This window comes from Schistocerca americana, chromosome 3 (genome assembly GCF_021461395.2).
Source record: "Schistocerca americana isolate TAMUIC-IGC-003095 chromosome 3, iqSchAmer2.1, whole genome shotgun sequence".
NCBI classification, from domain to species: Eukaryota; Metazoa; Arthropoda; class Insecta; order Orthoptera; family Acrididae; genus Schistocerca; species Schistocerca americana.
Window position 1 is genome coordinate 943,920,094 of NC_060121.1, and position 16,565 is coordinate 943,936,658.

The following is a 16,565-nucleotide window of genomic DNA, read 5'->3' on the forward strand; positions in this document are numbered from 1 at the left end:
AAAAATCTTACTGCCCCAAACACACTAACACTTACTCCGACAACATAAAGAAAGAAAATGTCCAGACTCAAAAAGAAAAATTGGTCAAAACTCACCACATTATGTGACTGTAATGCAGGCAGTGGGCTCAAATGTCGTACTGTACAGACAACGCCCGCTATTCTGACACCAAATGTAGCCGTCACTGCCAAATGTAGATGTTGGCATGCGGTGGAGGAATGTAGGACATGGATGGAAACTGTCAGGATATGCCGTATTAAAACTTGATCGTGATCTTCAAGTGTTTTATTATTCCCAGCTACAGTGTCGCGTTCCTCTCTGTCTACATCACAGGGTCCTGCAATGCCGAGGACACCACTTCGCTGTCTGCAAAACAGCTTGGCGCGAAAGGGCTGCCTCAGCGACCCACCATCCACGAGAGCTGCCACAATTTAATTCCCCTCGTTAGAAAACCAGCACCTATTTATGCGCGGCTGTGCGCCTCTGTTTTGCTAATGTGCCGCTCCAAGTCATGTACTCATAACACCTATGATGTGCTAGTGGGCCCCTTCTGCCTGTAACCTGCGCCATGCGAACCGCTCTGTTTACTCTTTTCAGCAGTTCTATGGCCCTGTGGCCTCCATTCTGCTTCACAATCGCTGGTAAGAGTAACTTACTGTCAACAGGCCCACGCCTGGCTGTAACTTGAGCGCTCATAAATATTGCACCGAATCTAACTTTTTCCTATCTTAAACGGTGGTGCTGCTACATGTACAATGCCATCCCAGTAAAAGTGTAAATGTTAATGTAGAAGAAATTGAACAATTTATTGGTACGACCATGCTTATGTCCATTATTCAACTCCCAGCAATAAGGCATTATTGGTCTCAACATCTGGGTCACCCTGCTGTAAGTGAAATAATGAGCTGTAATTGATGGGAAGAAATAAAATGCTTCATATGCTTCTGTGATAACAGTAATCTAGTCCCCGCTAGTGACCCCAACCATGACAAACTTTTCAAAATTCACCCACTGCTAGACCAGTTGTGTGGAAGACTTGTGAGTACCAAAAGAGGAATTTTTAGCTGTTGATGGACAGATTATTCCAACAAAGTGCAGATCTTCACTAAAGCAACCTAATTCTAATAAAATATATAAGTGGGGGTTCAAAACTTTTGTTCTCAGTGGGGTGTCAGGATTCAGCTAGGATTACGAAATGTTTGCTGGAGGTCAAAATAATCTGGTGCTGTGGAACTAGGAGTTAGCAGCAATTTTGTTGTGCATCTTACGCGAACAGTCCCACTACATGTGAACCACAAGCTTGTTATTGGCAATTGGTTCACTAGCATACCTGTGGAAGTATATTTGCATAAGGAGGTAATACAGTCACTAGGAACAGTTCGTACAATCGTGTACCAGGTTGCATTTTTCCTAAAGAGGCAGCAATGTAGAAGAATGCCTAAGGTAACGTGAAGGAGAAGGTAGCAACAGTAGATGGCGTACAATTGTCACTAGTATGCTGGTTTGACAACAGAGTAGTCAACACTTTGTCCACATATGTTGGATCCAAGCCAGAAGGTGAAAATAAGAGGCTTTTCAGAAAGGAATAGAAATACAAAATGATATCTTGTCCACACTCTGTGATGATCTACAATGACTACATGAGTGATGTCGATCTGTTAGATTCTACGCTTGGATATTACAGAATTCAAATCAGATCAAAAAAATGGTAGCTGAAGATATTCTTCCATCTAATTGATCTAGCTTATGTTAATAGCTCACTACTTTGGAGAAGGAGAAATACAGACTACATGCCCCTAGCGGGTTTCATGGTAGCAGTTGCAGATGCCCTCTGTAAAAAGGGCAAAACATTATCCAAGAAGAGAGGTAGACCAAGCAACGAAGTCCAAAAACAGCTGGACAGTAAGAAGAAGAAAGGTCCTTTGGCAGATCTTCCATAGCATCAGGTACGACAGGATGGAATAGTTCATGTGCCAGTCTGTCTCGAAAACCATGGTTGATGCAAGTATCCAAATTGCAATGGAAAATCCTACATAGCATCTCTGAAGTGCAGTGCATCTTTATGTTTGAATAAGGAGAGAAACTGTTTCATGAAATATAGACTAAATGATAAATAATTTCATTTGATTTCTGATAAACACACAAATTAATGAACAGAAATTGTAATTATTTAAAAAAATAATCTTAGTTCTGCTAATTTATGTTTATATCTTGTAGTATATTTTCAAAGTGTTTTCTCATCCAGCCTGAAATTAGCATCACAGTATGTTAGCCGTAACTGCGCTGTCCCACGTATGACACAAATCCTTAAATCAAAACTAATGGAGCACACATAAGAGATATAATTTTTAAGTATTTTTCCAGACTCCAGGACACTGAAATTAACATGTGACATTTTTTTCACAACAATAAAAAAAGTCATGCAGTAAGGGGTTAAGTTTTAAGCCAACTAAATTTTGAATGCTGCAGCTATCTTGTGCAAAATAACAGTTCCTTCAGCTCCCACATTTTTTAGAGTCTTACATTTATGCATGTTTTACAGTTAGGTGAGCTTGCATTAATTCTATGAACATAACAATCTATATTATGTTTTTTTTAAAAATTGTTATTACTAGTTTTGTGCAAATTAGGCTATCTAAATCTAAAACTAAAATACAGAAGTGTGACAGTACTTCAAGGATGAGTGTGGCTTTAATTTTGATGTGGTGTGCTATGACTGAGTATAACTTAATGGTCTTCCTCCAGATGGACAAATGCAACCTAGAAAATTGTGCTTCTCATTACTCTGTAGGGATTCAGTTGTAAACTGTCACCTTTTGGCCTAAACAACACACATCTCACATAGTATGCAGAATAGTTTGTCAGTCAAATTACAAACTTGATGACCAAGCAGTTACACAAAGTACACAGACAAAAAATGGCTCTGAGCACTATGGGACTTAACATCTATGGTCATCAGTCCCCTAGAACTTAGAACTACTTAAACCTAACTAACCTATGGACAGCGCACAACATCCAGTCATCACGAGGCAGAGAAAATCCCAGACCCCGCCAGGAATCGAACCCGGGCGTGGGAAGCGAGAACGCTACCGCATGACCAGTGCACAGACAAAGAATTAATAAATAATGGCAAAATAAGAATATATGCCACAGGATAAATAACACTGGCAAAATGCACTGAATTAAATATTAGCTTCCAGTGTGTGTTTCAACAAAAGAAACCCCAAAGAAATTACATACAAACTCGGCCGTGGAATTCTGTTATGAAAATAATTAAAACTATGAGTAGCAAGCAGAGTCATAGTCAATATCCCATGCACTATTTATCATTAAAGTTTGAACTGTAAATAAATCACTGTAATAATTGTCACCTATGTGTGAAAAAGTTCTACTTTTTGCACAGGAGGACTTTAAAAACTCAATGCACCAACAGAAATTTACACAAAGTACGAAATGCACAAATATTAAGCACTCTATACATCTGTGGCACTCTGGCCGGACAAAGTCTCACCAGTCTTACCACAAACCATGAACAAAGTACGCCAGTGAAATGACTTCCACAAAAAAAGCATCAAGGCTCACTCTGCCTGCTTATTTAAAGTCTTGGCCACGTAAACTACTGCTGTACACAAGACACAAGCTTCCCATGCCACAGTATTATAATATGTACAGTTTTTTTAAGGTCCATGTAATTTATGCACATGTTGTTGTTGTGGTCTTCAGTCCAGAGACTGGTTTGATGCAGCTCTCCTTGCTACTCTATCCTGTGCAAGCTTTTTCATCTCCCAGTACCTACTGCAACTTACATCCTTCTGAATCTGCTTAGTGTATTCATCTCTTGGTCTCCCCCTACGATTTTTACCCTCCACACTGCCCTCCAATACTAAATTGGTGATCCCTTGATGCCTCAGAACATGTCCTACCAACCGATCCCTTCTTCTGGTCAAGTTGTGCCGCAAACTTCTCTTCTCCCCAATCCTATTCAATACTTCCTCATTAGTTATGTGATCTACCCATCTAATCTTGTGCATTCTTCTGTAGCATCACATTTCGAAAGCTTCTATTCTCTTCTTGTCCAAACTGTTTACCGTCCATGTTTCACTTCCATACATGGCTACACTCCATACAAATACTTTCAGAAATGACTTCCTGACACTTAAATCTATACTCGAAGTTAACAAATTTCTCTTCTTCAGAAACACTTTCCTTGCCATTGCCAGTCTACATTTTATATCCTCTCTACTTCGACCATCATCAGTTATTTTGCTCCCCAAATAGCAAAACTCCTTTACTATTTTAAGTGTCTCATTTCCTAATCTAATACCCTCAACATCACCCAACTTAATTTGACAACATTCCATTATCCTCGTTTTGCTTTTGTTGATGTTCATCTTATATCCTCCCTTCAAGACACTGTCCATTCCGTTCAACTGCTCTTCCAAGTCCTTTGCTGTCTCTGACAGACTTACAATGTCATCGGCGAACCTCAAAGTTTTTATTTCTTCTCCATGGATTTTAATACCTACTCCGAATTTTTCTTTTGTTTCCTTTACTGCTTGCTCAATATACAGATTGAATAACACCGGGGAGAGGCTACAACCCTGTCTTACTCCCTTCCCAACCACTGCTTCCCTTTCATGTCCCTCGACTCTTATAACTGCCATCTGGTTTCTGTACAAATTGTAAATAGCCTTTCACTCCCTGTATTTTACCCCTGCCACCTTTAGAATTTGAAAGAGAGTATTCCAATCAACATTGTCAAAAGCTTTCTCTAAGTCTACAAATGCTAGAAACGTAGGTTTGCCTTTCCTTAATCTTTCTTCTAAGATAAGTCGTAAGGTCAGTATTGCCTCACATGTTCCAGTATTTCTACGGAATCCAAACTCATCTTCCCCAAGGTTGGCTTCTACTAGTTTTTCCATTCGTCTGTAAAGAATTTGTGTTAGTATTTTGCAGCTGTGGCTTATTAAACTGATTGTTCGGTAATTTTCACATCTGTCAACACCTGCTTTCTTTGGGATTGGTATTATTATATTCTTCTTGAAGTCTGAGGGTATTTCGCCTGTTGCTCACCAGATGGTAGAGTTTTGTCAGGACTGGCTCTCCCAAGGCTGTCAGTAGTTCTAATGGAATGTTGTCTACTCCCGGGGCCTTGTTTCGACTCAGGTCTTTCAGTGCTCTATCAAACTCTTCACGCAGTATCGTATCTCCCATTTCATCTTCATCTACATCCTCTTTCATTTCCATAATATTGTCCTCAAGTACATCGCCCTTGTATAGACGCTCTATATACTCCTTCCACCTTTCTGCTTTCCCTTCTTTGCTTAGAACTGGGTTTCCATCTGAACTCTTGATGTTCATACAAGTGGTTCTCTTATCTCCAAAGGTATCTTTAATTTTCTTGGAGGCAGTATCTATCTTACCCCTAGTGAGATAAGCCTCTACATCCTTACATTTGTCCTCTAGCCATCCCTGCTTAGCCATTTTGCACTTCCTGTCGATCTCGTTTTTGAGATGTTTGTATTCCTTTTTGCCTGCTTCATTTACTGCATTTTTATATTTTCTCCTTTCATCAATTAAATTCAATGTTTCTTCTGTTACCCAAGGATTTCTACTAGCCCTCGTCTTTTTACCTACTTGATCCTCTGCTGCCTTCACTATTTCATCCTTCAAAGCTACCCATTCTTCTTCTATTGTATTTCTTTCCCCCGTTCCTGTCAATTGTTTCCTTATGCTCTCCCTGAAACTCTGTACAACCTCTGGTTCTTTCAGTTTATCCAGGTCCCATCTCCTTAAATTCCCACCTTTTTGCAGTTACTTCAGTTTTAATCTACAGGTCATAACCAATAGATTGTGGTCAGAGTCCACATCTGCCCCTGGAAATGTCTTACAATTTAAAACCTGGTTCCTAAATCTCTGTCTTACCATTATATAATCTATCTGATACCTTTTAGTATCTCCAGGGTTCTTCCATGTATACAACCTTCTATCATGATTCTTAAACCAAGTGTTAGCTATGATTAAGTTGTGCTCTGTGCAAAATTCTTCCAGGCGACTTCCTCTTTCATTTCTTAGCCCCAATCCATATTCACCTACTATGTTTCCTTCTCTCCCTTTTCCTACACTCGAATTCCAGTCACCCATGACTATTAAATTTTCATCTCCCTTCAGTATCTGAATAATTTCTTTTATTTCATCATACATTTCTTCAATTTCTTCGTCATCTGCAGAGCTAGTTGGCATATAAACTTGTACTACTGCAGTAGGTGTGGGCTTCGTATCTATCTTGGCCACAATAATGCGTTCACTATGCTGTTTGTAGTAGCTTACCCACATTCCTATTTTCCTATTCCTTATTAAACCTACTCCTGCATTACCCCTATTTGACTTTGTGTTTATAACCCTGTAGTCACCTGACCAGAAGTCTTGTTCCTCCTGCCACCGAACTTCACTAATTCCCACTATATCTAACTTTAACCTATCCATTTCCCTTTTTAAATTTTCTAACCTACCTGGCCGATTAAGGGATCTGACATTCCACGCTCCGATCCGTAGAACGCCAGTTTTCTTTCTCCTGATAACAACATCCTCTTGAGTAGTCCCCGCCCGGAGATCCGAATGGGGGACTATTTTACCTCCGGAATATTTTACCCAAGAGGACGCCATCATCATTTAATCATACAGTAAAGCTGCATGCCCTTGGGAAAAATTACGGCCGTAGTTTCCCCTTGCTTTCATCCGTTCGCAGTACCAGCACAGCAAGGCCGTTTTGGTTATTGTTACAAGGCCAAATCAGTCAATTATCCAGACTGTTGCCCTTGCAACTACTGAAAAGGCTGCTGCCCCTCTTCAGGAACCACATGTTTGTCTGGCCTCTCAACAGATACCCCTCCGTTGTGGTTGCACCTACGGTACGGCTATCTGTATCGCTGAGGCACGCAAGCCTCCCCACCAACGGCAAGGTCCATGGTTCATGGGAGGATGTACACTTAAAATGTAATCACAATTCTGTGGTTACAAAATGAGATAATTAGGGGTGGGTTAAGCATGTTATGGTTAAATTAAACATGCCATGTTTCAAGCTTTGTTTGATCATTTAGTAGATCACTTGGGAATGTGCACTTATTGCAGTAAATTTCTATTTTTTCAACAAGACTCTACTACCTTTATGAGCCAAGTGCAATTTTTGTTGGCTTTTTGCTATGCATGTCCGTTTATTTCTGTCCATGCTAATATCAAATGGAAAACCAACTCTGTCTGTTATGCTTTCAAAATTAAACCACTGAATCGATTTCGATGCAATTTGGTATAGAGATAGCTTGGATGCTGAGGAAGAACATAGGCTACTTCAGAAACTGTGTGGTACATGTTTATTGATCTGAAGGGTATAACACTAAACATGGAACAATAATGCCTCTCTGAGAAAGCTATTTACTCTTTGACTTTTGAACTTTATATTTGTGAAAATGGTTTATTCTTCGATATGTTCTACGATTCAATGTAATGAATATAGTGCTTATACAGTCCTCGACGTGTTAATTCATACTTCTATATTAATATCAATCACAAGGCATTGCATTTTAGCTTCTCAAGCATCATGCACCTTGTAGCTCTAAACTGCGAAGTGGTTTGGCTGAGCCATTTCTAGTCTTGTGGTTAGCATTGTAGACTCTTAACTATGGGGCATCTAGTTTGATTGCCAGCCAGATCGTATATTTCTGCTCGTCACTGTGTGTGGTGTATGTGTGTGTGTGTGTGTGTGTGTGTGTGTGTGTGTGTGTTTTGTCCTCATAAGCATTTTATCATCATTGATGTTCAAATCGTCGAAATGTCGTCAAATGAGTACTTCCACAAAGCTCCTGAACATTCCATGCAGGGCCTCCTGACCAATAATGCCATACACAAATTTAATTTCATTTTATTTTACTGATATGCAAGCGCAGTCGCAATAGTCTTCAGTAACATGTAAGCTGGATCTGTTTAGGTTTCTTAAGTGAGGAAGATCCATGTGCTCACAGAATCTTGTATGGAAATTTCTTCTGTTTATCCTATTCATGTCTTTGGTCATGAACTGTAGCTAAGCTTGTATATTTCTGATTGATTATACGCTTTTGCTTTTATTTTTGAAGTAGTTGTTGTTATATTGTTACTTGTATTACATTCAGTTTTAACACTGATTCTTTGGATAGATTTGTTACTTAATATAAAAGTCTTTGTATCACCTGAAGGTAAGTATATTGGCTGGTCATAGTGTCTCTCCGTAATTTTTTCACGTGAATTTTTTTCTTTAATAGAATAAAACTGAGTGTCCCTAACTGTAAATTACATGTAAACATATGACTTGGAAACAGTAATATCTAAATAAGTTGTTATTTTGCACAGGGCAGGCGCAGCTACCAAAATACATCAATATAAATTTAAGAATGACAAATATTATGAGAAGGAAAGTTACCACTGATCATATACCGGAGATGCTGAGTCACAGATAGGCACAACAAAAAGACTCTCACAATTATAGCTTTCGGCCATTAAGGCCTTTGTCAACAACACACACACACACACACACACACACACACACACACACACACACACACACACACACAAATGCAACTCACGACTGCAGCTTCGGGCAACTGAAACCACACTGTGAGCAGCAGCACCAGTGCATGAATGGGAGTGGTGACTGGATGGGGGTAAGGATGAGGCTGGGGCGGGGAGGAGGAGTGATAGTATGGTGGGAGTGATGGACAGTGAAGTGGTGCACGTTAGATGGCAGGCAGGGGAGAGGTGGTGAGGCGAAGGCGGGGGGGGGGGGGGGGGGGGGGGGGTGAAACGGAGAGAAATAAAAAGACAGGGTGTGGTGGTGGAATGATGGCTGTTTAGTGCTGGAATGGGAACAGGCAAGGGACTGGATGGGTGAGAAAAGTGAATAGCTAAGGTTGAGGCCAGGAGGGTTATGGAAAGATGGGACGTATCACAAGGAAAGTTCCCAAAAGCTGGTGTTGGTGGAAGGATCCATATGGCACAGGCTGTGAATCAGTCATTGAAATGAAGGATATCATGTTCAGCAGTGTGTTCAGCAACAGGGTGATCCACTAGTTTCTTGGCCACAGTGGCCATTCATGCGGACAGACAGCTTGTTGGTTGTCATGCCTACATAGAATTCAGCACAGTGATTGCAGCTAAGTTTGTAGACCACACAAATAGGTGATGTTAGTGAACAGACTGGAGTAGGAGGTGGTGGGAGGATGTATGGGACAGGTCTTGCATCTAGGTATATTAGAGGGATATGAGTCATGAGGTAAGTAATTGAGAGCAGGGTTGTGTAAGGATGGACTAGTACATTGTGTAGGTTCGGTGAATGATGGAATACCACAGACGTGAGAAGAGAAGTGGCCAGGACATTTCTCATTTCAGGCCACAGCAAGAGTTAATCAAAACCCTGGCGGAGAAAGTAATTTGGTTGCTCCAGTCCTGGGTGGTACTGAGTTGCGAGGGAAATGCTCCTCTATGGTGGGACTTTGGGAGGTGGTGGGAGACTGGAAAGATAAGGCATGAGAAATTTGTTTTTGTACAAGGTTGGGAGGGTAATTATGGTAATTGAAGGCTTCCATGAGACCCTCAGTATATTTCGAGAGGGACTGCTTGTCACTGCAGATGCGATGACCATGGGTGGCTAGGCTGTACAGAAGGGACTTCTTTGTATGGAACGAGTGGCTGCTGTAAAAAATGGAGGTATTGCTAGTGGTTAGTAGATTTGATATTGACAGAGGTACTGATGTAGCCATCTTTGAGTGGAGGTCAACATGTAAGATGGTGGCTTGTTGGGTTGAGTAGGATGAGGTGAAGCAAATGGCAGAGAAGTTGTTGGGGTTCTGGAGGAATGTGGATTGGGTGTCCTCAGCTTCGATCCAGATAGCAAAGATGTAATCAGTAATCCGAACCAGGTGAGGAGTTTAGGATTCTGGGTGTTTAGAAAGGATTTCTCTAGGTTGCTCATGTATAGGTTGGCATAGGATGGTGCCATGCAGGTGCCCATATGCGCATAGTCGTACCCAGATTTGTTTGTAGGTAATGCCTTCAAAGAGAAGTAATTGTCAGTGAGGATATAGTTGGTCATGGCAATTAGGAAGGAGGTTGTTGGATTGTAATCCGTCAGGTGTTGGGAAAGTTGGTGTTCAATAGTGGTAAGGCTATGGGCATTAGGAATGTTAGTGTACAGGGAGATGACATCAATAGTGATGAGCAGGGCACCATGTGGTAAAGGGACAAGAACTATGGAGAGTTGGTGGAGGAAATGGTTGGTATCTTTTATATAGGAGGGAAGGTTCTGGATAATAGATTGAAGGTGTTGGTCTACGAGAGCAGAGATTCTCTCAGTGGGGTCATAGTAACTGTCCACAATGGGGCATCCTGGGTGGTTAAGTTTATGGACTTTACGATGCATTTAGAAGGTAGGAGTGTGGGACCAGTAGGAGTGAGCAGAGAGATGGACTGCTGGTAGAGTTTATGGGATGGGCCTAAGGATTTGAGTAGTGACTGCATATCCTGCTGCATTACTGGAATGGGGTCACTGTGGTAATGTTTGTAGTTGGAAGTATCTGACAGCTGGTAATATATAAAAGGAAATGTTATCAGCAAAAGTCTAGAAAATTTTTAACCAATTTACTTGGAATTTTTACATGATACTCTAATAAAAATTTGGATGGACATAGACTATAATTTTTTTTTAAACAGCAATGTACGAGTTTTCTGTTAAAATTTACTGCAAAGAAGAAAATGTGCTGTGCAGTGTAAATGTGTGGTTTTGTTTTCTTTCTCAGTCAGTTTTAACAACAATAGCAGGGTATTTAAATGATTAGACAGATTGTTTCTCCCATATTTAATGTTTTTCCTTAACAAAACATAAATTGTACACACAACAATGTGCTGTTTTGTTTTCTTCCTCAAAGTTGGCTTTAACAGCAAATCTGTAGGCTAGGGAAGACGTACTTATGCCTTAATGGCTTATGGTTAGAATACTACTATGCAGTCAGAATTGTCTGAAAATTTGTATTGCTACCCATTTGCCAATTAAAACTGTGTGAAACAATATCATAGAAATTACTATCCTCACAGATACAGCAACTGCAGAGCTCTCTCTATATTTTGTATACTAATAATCCCTAACCGATTTACCCATATTGTTTGAGTGAATCGAGGTTTTGTTTACAGTAACATGCTGTTCAGCATGTAACTATATTTACAAATTAATTTGTGATGTGAATGTATAATGACGCATTCGAAATCATTGGGATTTATTGTGCAACATGATCCATGGAACATGAAATTAACTAACTAACTAACTAACTAAAGAAGGTCAACGTCAGACATTCGAATATGTTTGAATTGATTTACGATTAGAGAGTTTTTAAAATGGCCAGTTATATGTGCTCTTTCATCAACTCTTACCAAAAACTAACCATTATATGTCCTGTGAAAATCTACTTATATGTTTTCTTCATCACAGTTAGTTTTAACTATGATAGCTGGGCATTTAAACAATTAGACAATTTTTTTGCATTGTCATTTATATTCCTTTTGCAAACTGACAGTTCATAAAACCAGTCCATATTGTTACCACATAGTTTCCAAAAAACAAAAAAATGTTATATATTTTGACATTTTGTAATTTAATTGGTTAAGGGAAATTTTAAAACCCTTAAAAATGGAAAAAAAATTACAAAAAAACGAAAATGTAGGTGTCTTTTTCCATCATATTTTGCATGATTTATTACTATTCTGAGTTCAAATTGGATTAAGTGATAGTTCAAAGCCAGACTTTGTGTCCTGACACAATTCCCATGTTACCTCAAATTGGGATGTATATCCAGTTCTTGTTTAGCAAAATAAATGTGTGGCACAATTGGAGTGACAGGAGGGATTGGTTGATAGACTTATTTTGAGACAGCAAAGAATAATCAGTTTGCTCATGGAGGGAAATGTGGGGTTAAAAAATTGTGGAAGAAGACTGAGGCTTGACTACGGTAAGCAGCTTCAAGTGGGTGCAGATCATAGACATGCTGAGACTTGCACAATGTAGACTAGCATGAAGAGCTTGCATCGAACCAGTCGTCAGAGTGAAGACCACAACAACATTGGTATACTATCCATTAGTCAGCAATTGTACATCAGCATGGGTTTATAGTAGAAGAAGCCCATTTTAGGTCAATTATCTAGAAAATGAGACTGTCAAACAGACCTGTTTGGCCCAAAGCTTTCTTTGCCAGTCTGTTTGTTGTGCCTATCTGTGACTCAGCACCTCTGCTATATGGTGAGTAGCAACTATCCTTGTCATAATATTGTCATCATTCCATCCTGGATTTTCCATTGGTTGATTTTGTTTAATATTCCACTTAGGGCATTCCATTACCATATTCACATTTTTTCCCTTATGACAAAACATCTTTTAGAATATACAAAGAAAGCTGTGGTGCTACATAAACTCAAACAGATCAATATTTTCCATCCAGTTTATTGTACATCAGTCAGTTTTAGAAACTGAAGACAACTGGCAGATATTTGAATTATCAAGTTACGTATTTAAAAATGCTGATTCATATCCACTATCCCTCCCTCTCCCCACTACAGCCTCCTCTTTACCTCCACCTGGCCTCTCCCATAATGCGCTAATGCTTGTAATCTGGCTTCAATGCCAGAGACAATGGTCGTGTGTGTGTGTGTGTGTGTGTGTGTGTGTGTGTGTGTGTGTGTGTGTGTGTGTGTGTGAGTTTGTTTGTTTGTTTGTTTGTTTGTTTGTTGAGTACTTTCCCAATAAAGGCCATGTTGGCCAAAAGCTCATTTTGTGACAGTCTCTTGTTGTGCCTATCTGCAACTCTGCATCTCCTCTATATGGTGAGCAGCAAATTGTCACATTCTGTCGAGGATTTTCCATTGTTTAATTTTTTGATTGTATGATTCATGCCACTCTTTATTTCTTTTCCTCCTTTTTTTCTTTGTTTTCTTATGTTTACTTCTCACTCTGTCCCTACTATCAAACGCAGTTGTTATCAATGTTCATCTTACTCTCTCTCTCTTGCATTTTCCTTCCTGTTTGCCTCCTACTGTTACACTGTACCACATTGTCCACCTGTCGTAGCCTCACCACAGCACGTCAGTTTCAGCATTGGTGATGCTATAATGTGTAGTACTTGGAAAACATTGTCTGGAATTCCAGTTCTGTATGACCTCCCACTTGCACTGCTCATAGAGGTTGGTCTGAAGTCCATCATGAATACTTCAACATTTCTTATCCAGAGATAGCCTGGTGTGAAGTTTCATTTAAATTGTGTTATTTTGTTTACTCCATAATTTAGCATTAATAGAGTCTAATGAAGCAAATACAAGCATCACCTGTACTCATAGCGAAATTAATTTTATTTCCCCTCACTGTGACTGATCACTGTTCACACATCAGTGCAAATAAAAAAAAATCTTTTCGATAATCTTATTGTTTAAATTAACTGAAGGTTGTCTGTAATAAATCTCTGCTCATTGGTGATTGTGTCTGTGGAATAGCAATAGCCAGTTGCTCCCTACAAATTTCATGACACCGGAAAAGTTTATAACTAGTATTAATGAATGAATTTGGTAGCTACACTCTTCATATTTATCAAGATTTTTCTTCATCTTTCTCACTGCTTAATAAATTACATTTATCATCTTAGATGTCAAACACAATAAAATTGGCAAGAGTAAGTGGGTAGATGAGTAAAAGTACTAATTTTAATAATTTAAAGTGAACTACAGGTACTGGTAGATAGTATCATTCTAACACTTATTCCATAATTTTCTTTCAGTTTAGCAAGCCTGAGATCAAGGATCAATCTGTTGATTTGCTACTTAGTGGGAATCTCAGTTTGGAATCCAGCCACCCTAATAGACATTATTTTTTCTTGCTTGCTTGACTTAAAGGTATAAAGTTTTCTAGATGCCAGTTATGCCACATCTGAAAGACTGTTTGTTTCTTACTATTATTCCAGAAACAACCATATTTGTGTGTGTGACAATAGTATTTACTAAATAGCAGCAGCCTGTATGGCACAGAGAAATGGACACCAACTAGCTTAGTTTTTAAACTGAAGAACTATATTTCAGTCTGTATGTTACATTGCTTATTCAACATTGTTGTTTTAAGACTGATCTTTTACAGTCTTAATTGTCTGTAATTTTATCAAGTATCATTGTCATTGATGATTACCCTAAATCACATATATATATATATTGATTCACAATGAGAATGTTCAGAAAACCCTGGTTGAGAATAACAAATTATTTAGTAACTCCTTTATTTCTAAATAATTCGTTGATTCACAATGATAATTATTTGTGAAGCAAATGAAATTAATTTTTTTTGAAAAGTGAAAATGGTGTTCTTTTGTTTACAGGATTGTTCAGTCAGGCGAACCGTGTCCGATGTGTTCAGAAAATATAGATCCTAACGATCTTACAAGGATACAGAGTGCAGAACTGTATCTCTTCCCACAAGGACAAGAATGAAGATATAAATCCAGTCCTTCTACAATAATAATGAAATTGCCGTAAAACATTTAGCACCAAGAAAACTCAGTAAAACAAGAAATGGAATCAGTTTCAGCAGGAACACCACTACGCTTACTGAAACTGGAGGTTTCATCACCAAAAATGCCTTCTTTAGATGAAAATAGGAAATAAAAGAAAAAATGATGTGAAGGGAGATATGTGAGAAAGCACCTGATAATTGGAGAGCATCCATCAGTCATTTGCAAAAATGTTCTGAATATTAGGAAATGTCTTTCTGTGGACTATTTTCTCTTATCTTCTGCATACTTTAGTTTCTCGTGTTCCCAAATGAAGAATTTCTGCCACCACTGGGTAAAATTTTAGTAATGTGTTTTACGTTTGTAACAATTGGCACCAAAATTGCTCCTGTGAAACATGCAATTTCTCTATCTATACTTTCTGAAATTTGTAGCTTTTATTCGTGATTTTATTGTGTACACACAGTTGTTACATATACTTTGCTTTAAAAGTTTGATTCCGTCCCTTATTTTATAATAAAAATAACTTATTTAACTAGATGTTGTCCAGAATATGAAGCAATAAAATTTTGGTTCATATTAATTGCTTTGTACTTTAAAATTTTGAATGCTACCTTACAAAGATTTGTACTAAAAATAACAGAATGTGGTATTGAGTACTTTATTAGAAGAAGAAGAGGTATAGGAGTAGGAGGAAAATGCTTAGTCTGCATTATTCTGTCTCCTATTTGCTATATTATTGTTTATGTTTGTACAAATACTTCAGCAAACATTGTTTGCAACTTGGCAAGACATTCATTCACGCTGCCTGTGTCATTTATGCATAATGCCAGACATGAACTGGAAACTGCTTCCAACTAAACTCTGCCTTTTTACCAAGGCAACATGTACTCCCTTCAGTTGCTATCCATGTTATGTTAAGATATTTCTGGTCCCCTAATATGCATATTCAACAACTTTATTTTAGTTGCCATTTAAGTTCTGCTTTACCATATTATTGATCAGATTAGACTGGATACACTGTTTGTTTGATAGATCTAAAGCATGGATATCCTCAGGTTTGTGGATCATGTCAGAGAAACAAAAACACACAATGTATATTTACAAAAGAACTAATATGCTAATGATGTGAAATACGTCAAATTTTAAACAATGGAAAATCCAAGATGGAATACTGACAGTATTACGGAAAGGATAGATTGCTATTCACCATTACAGATAAAACACAGCAAAGAAGAGAAAAAGGATGGACACTAATTAGAGTAATGTGCTAGAGGATAGTAACAAAGGAAAACAGCACTGGATTACAGTGTATCAATTCCACAATACTGTCTTACATTTGAAACATATTTTCATTTACAAATTAATACCAGAATTGTCACAAATATGTTACTAAAGTGTATCAGGTAATTAAAACACTATTGTTGCCAAGTACCTTTAAAACATGCACTGAAGTTGTGAAGAAGACACACATTATAGAGATGTCATAATGTGATATTACTGTATTAATGATACATGCATAAATTGGTGCTCCCAATAAATTTTAATTGTTACAGTTGATCACTCATATATCCTATGGGCCTCTCTCAGACTGTAGTTTAGTAACGATAAACATTTCCTTGTTGGTATTGGAAAATAAATGTTCTTTAATGGAGGACACCTTTCTGGACTAAGGTTAGGATTTTTAGCCTTTATGTAGATTAGTTTTATTCCTAGTATTGATTGACAACAGAGAGATTTATTATTTATGATATATTTTATTAAGAAATAAATATACTGGAAAAAATTTTAGACATTACATTCTTAGATTCACACCACAAATAATTCTTATTACACACTGTCAGAATTTGAACACTTAAAGCTTCACTTGATGAGTTACCCCAAAATATTATGTTGTAAAACATTACAGAACAAAAGTAAGTATATGTATGTCGTCTCCTCCTTTATTTTTGCACCACCTGAGTCTTAACAACATTTACATTATCAGTACACCTGCCCTCATCATTA

The 16,565-nt window shown here is 38.2% G+C and overlaps 1 protein-coding gene across 1 annotated transcript in view; it reads left to right on the forward strand.

Annotated features, from left to right (window-relative positions):
- LOC124606815 (WD repeat-containing protein 19) overlaps positions 1–15,093 on the forward strand; it is a 303,209-nt gene extending 288,116 nt beyond the window's left edge. Inside the window, exon 25 of the mRNA XM_047138882.1 lies at positions 14,427–15,093. Within this exon, the coding sequence (XP_046994838.1) occupies positions 14,427–14,538 (112 nt within the window). The 3' untranslated portion in view covers positions 14,539–15,093. The remainder of the gene's footprint in view (positions 1–14,426) is intronic.
- The last annotated feature ends 1,472 nt before the right edge of the window (positions 15,094–16,565 follow it).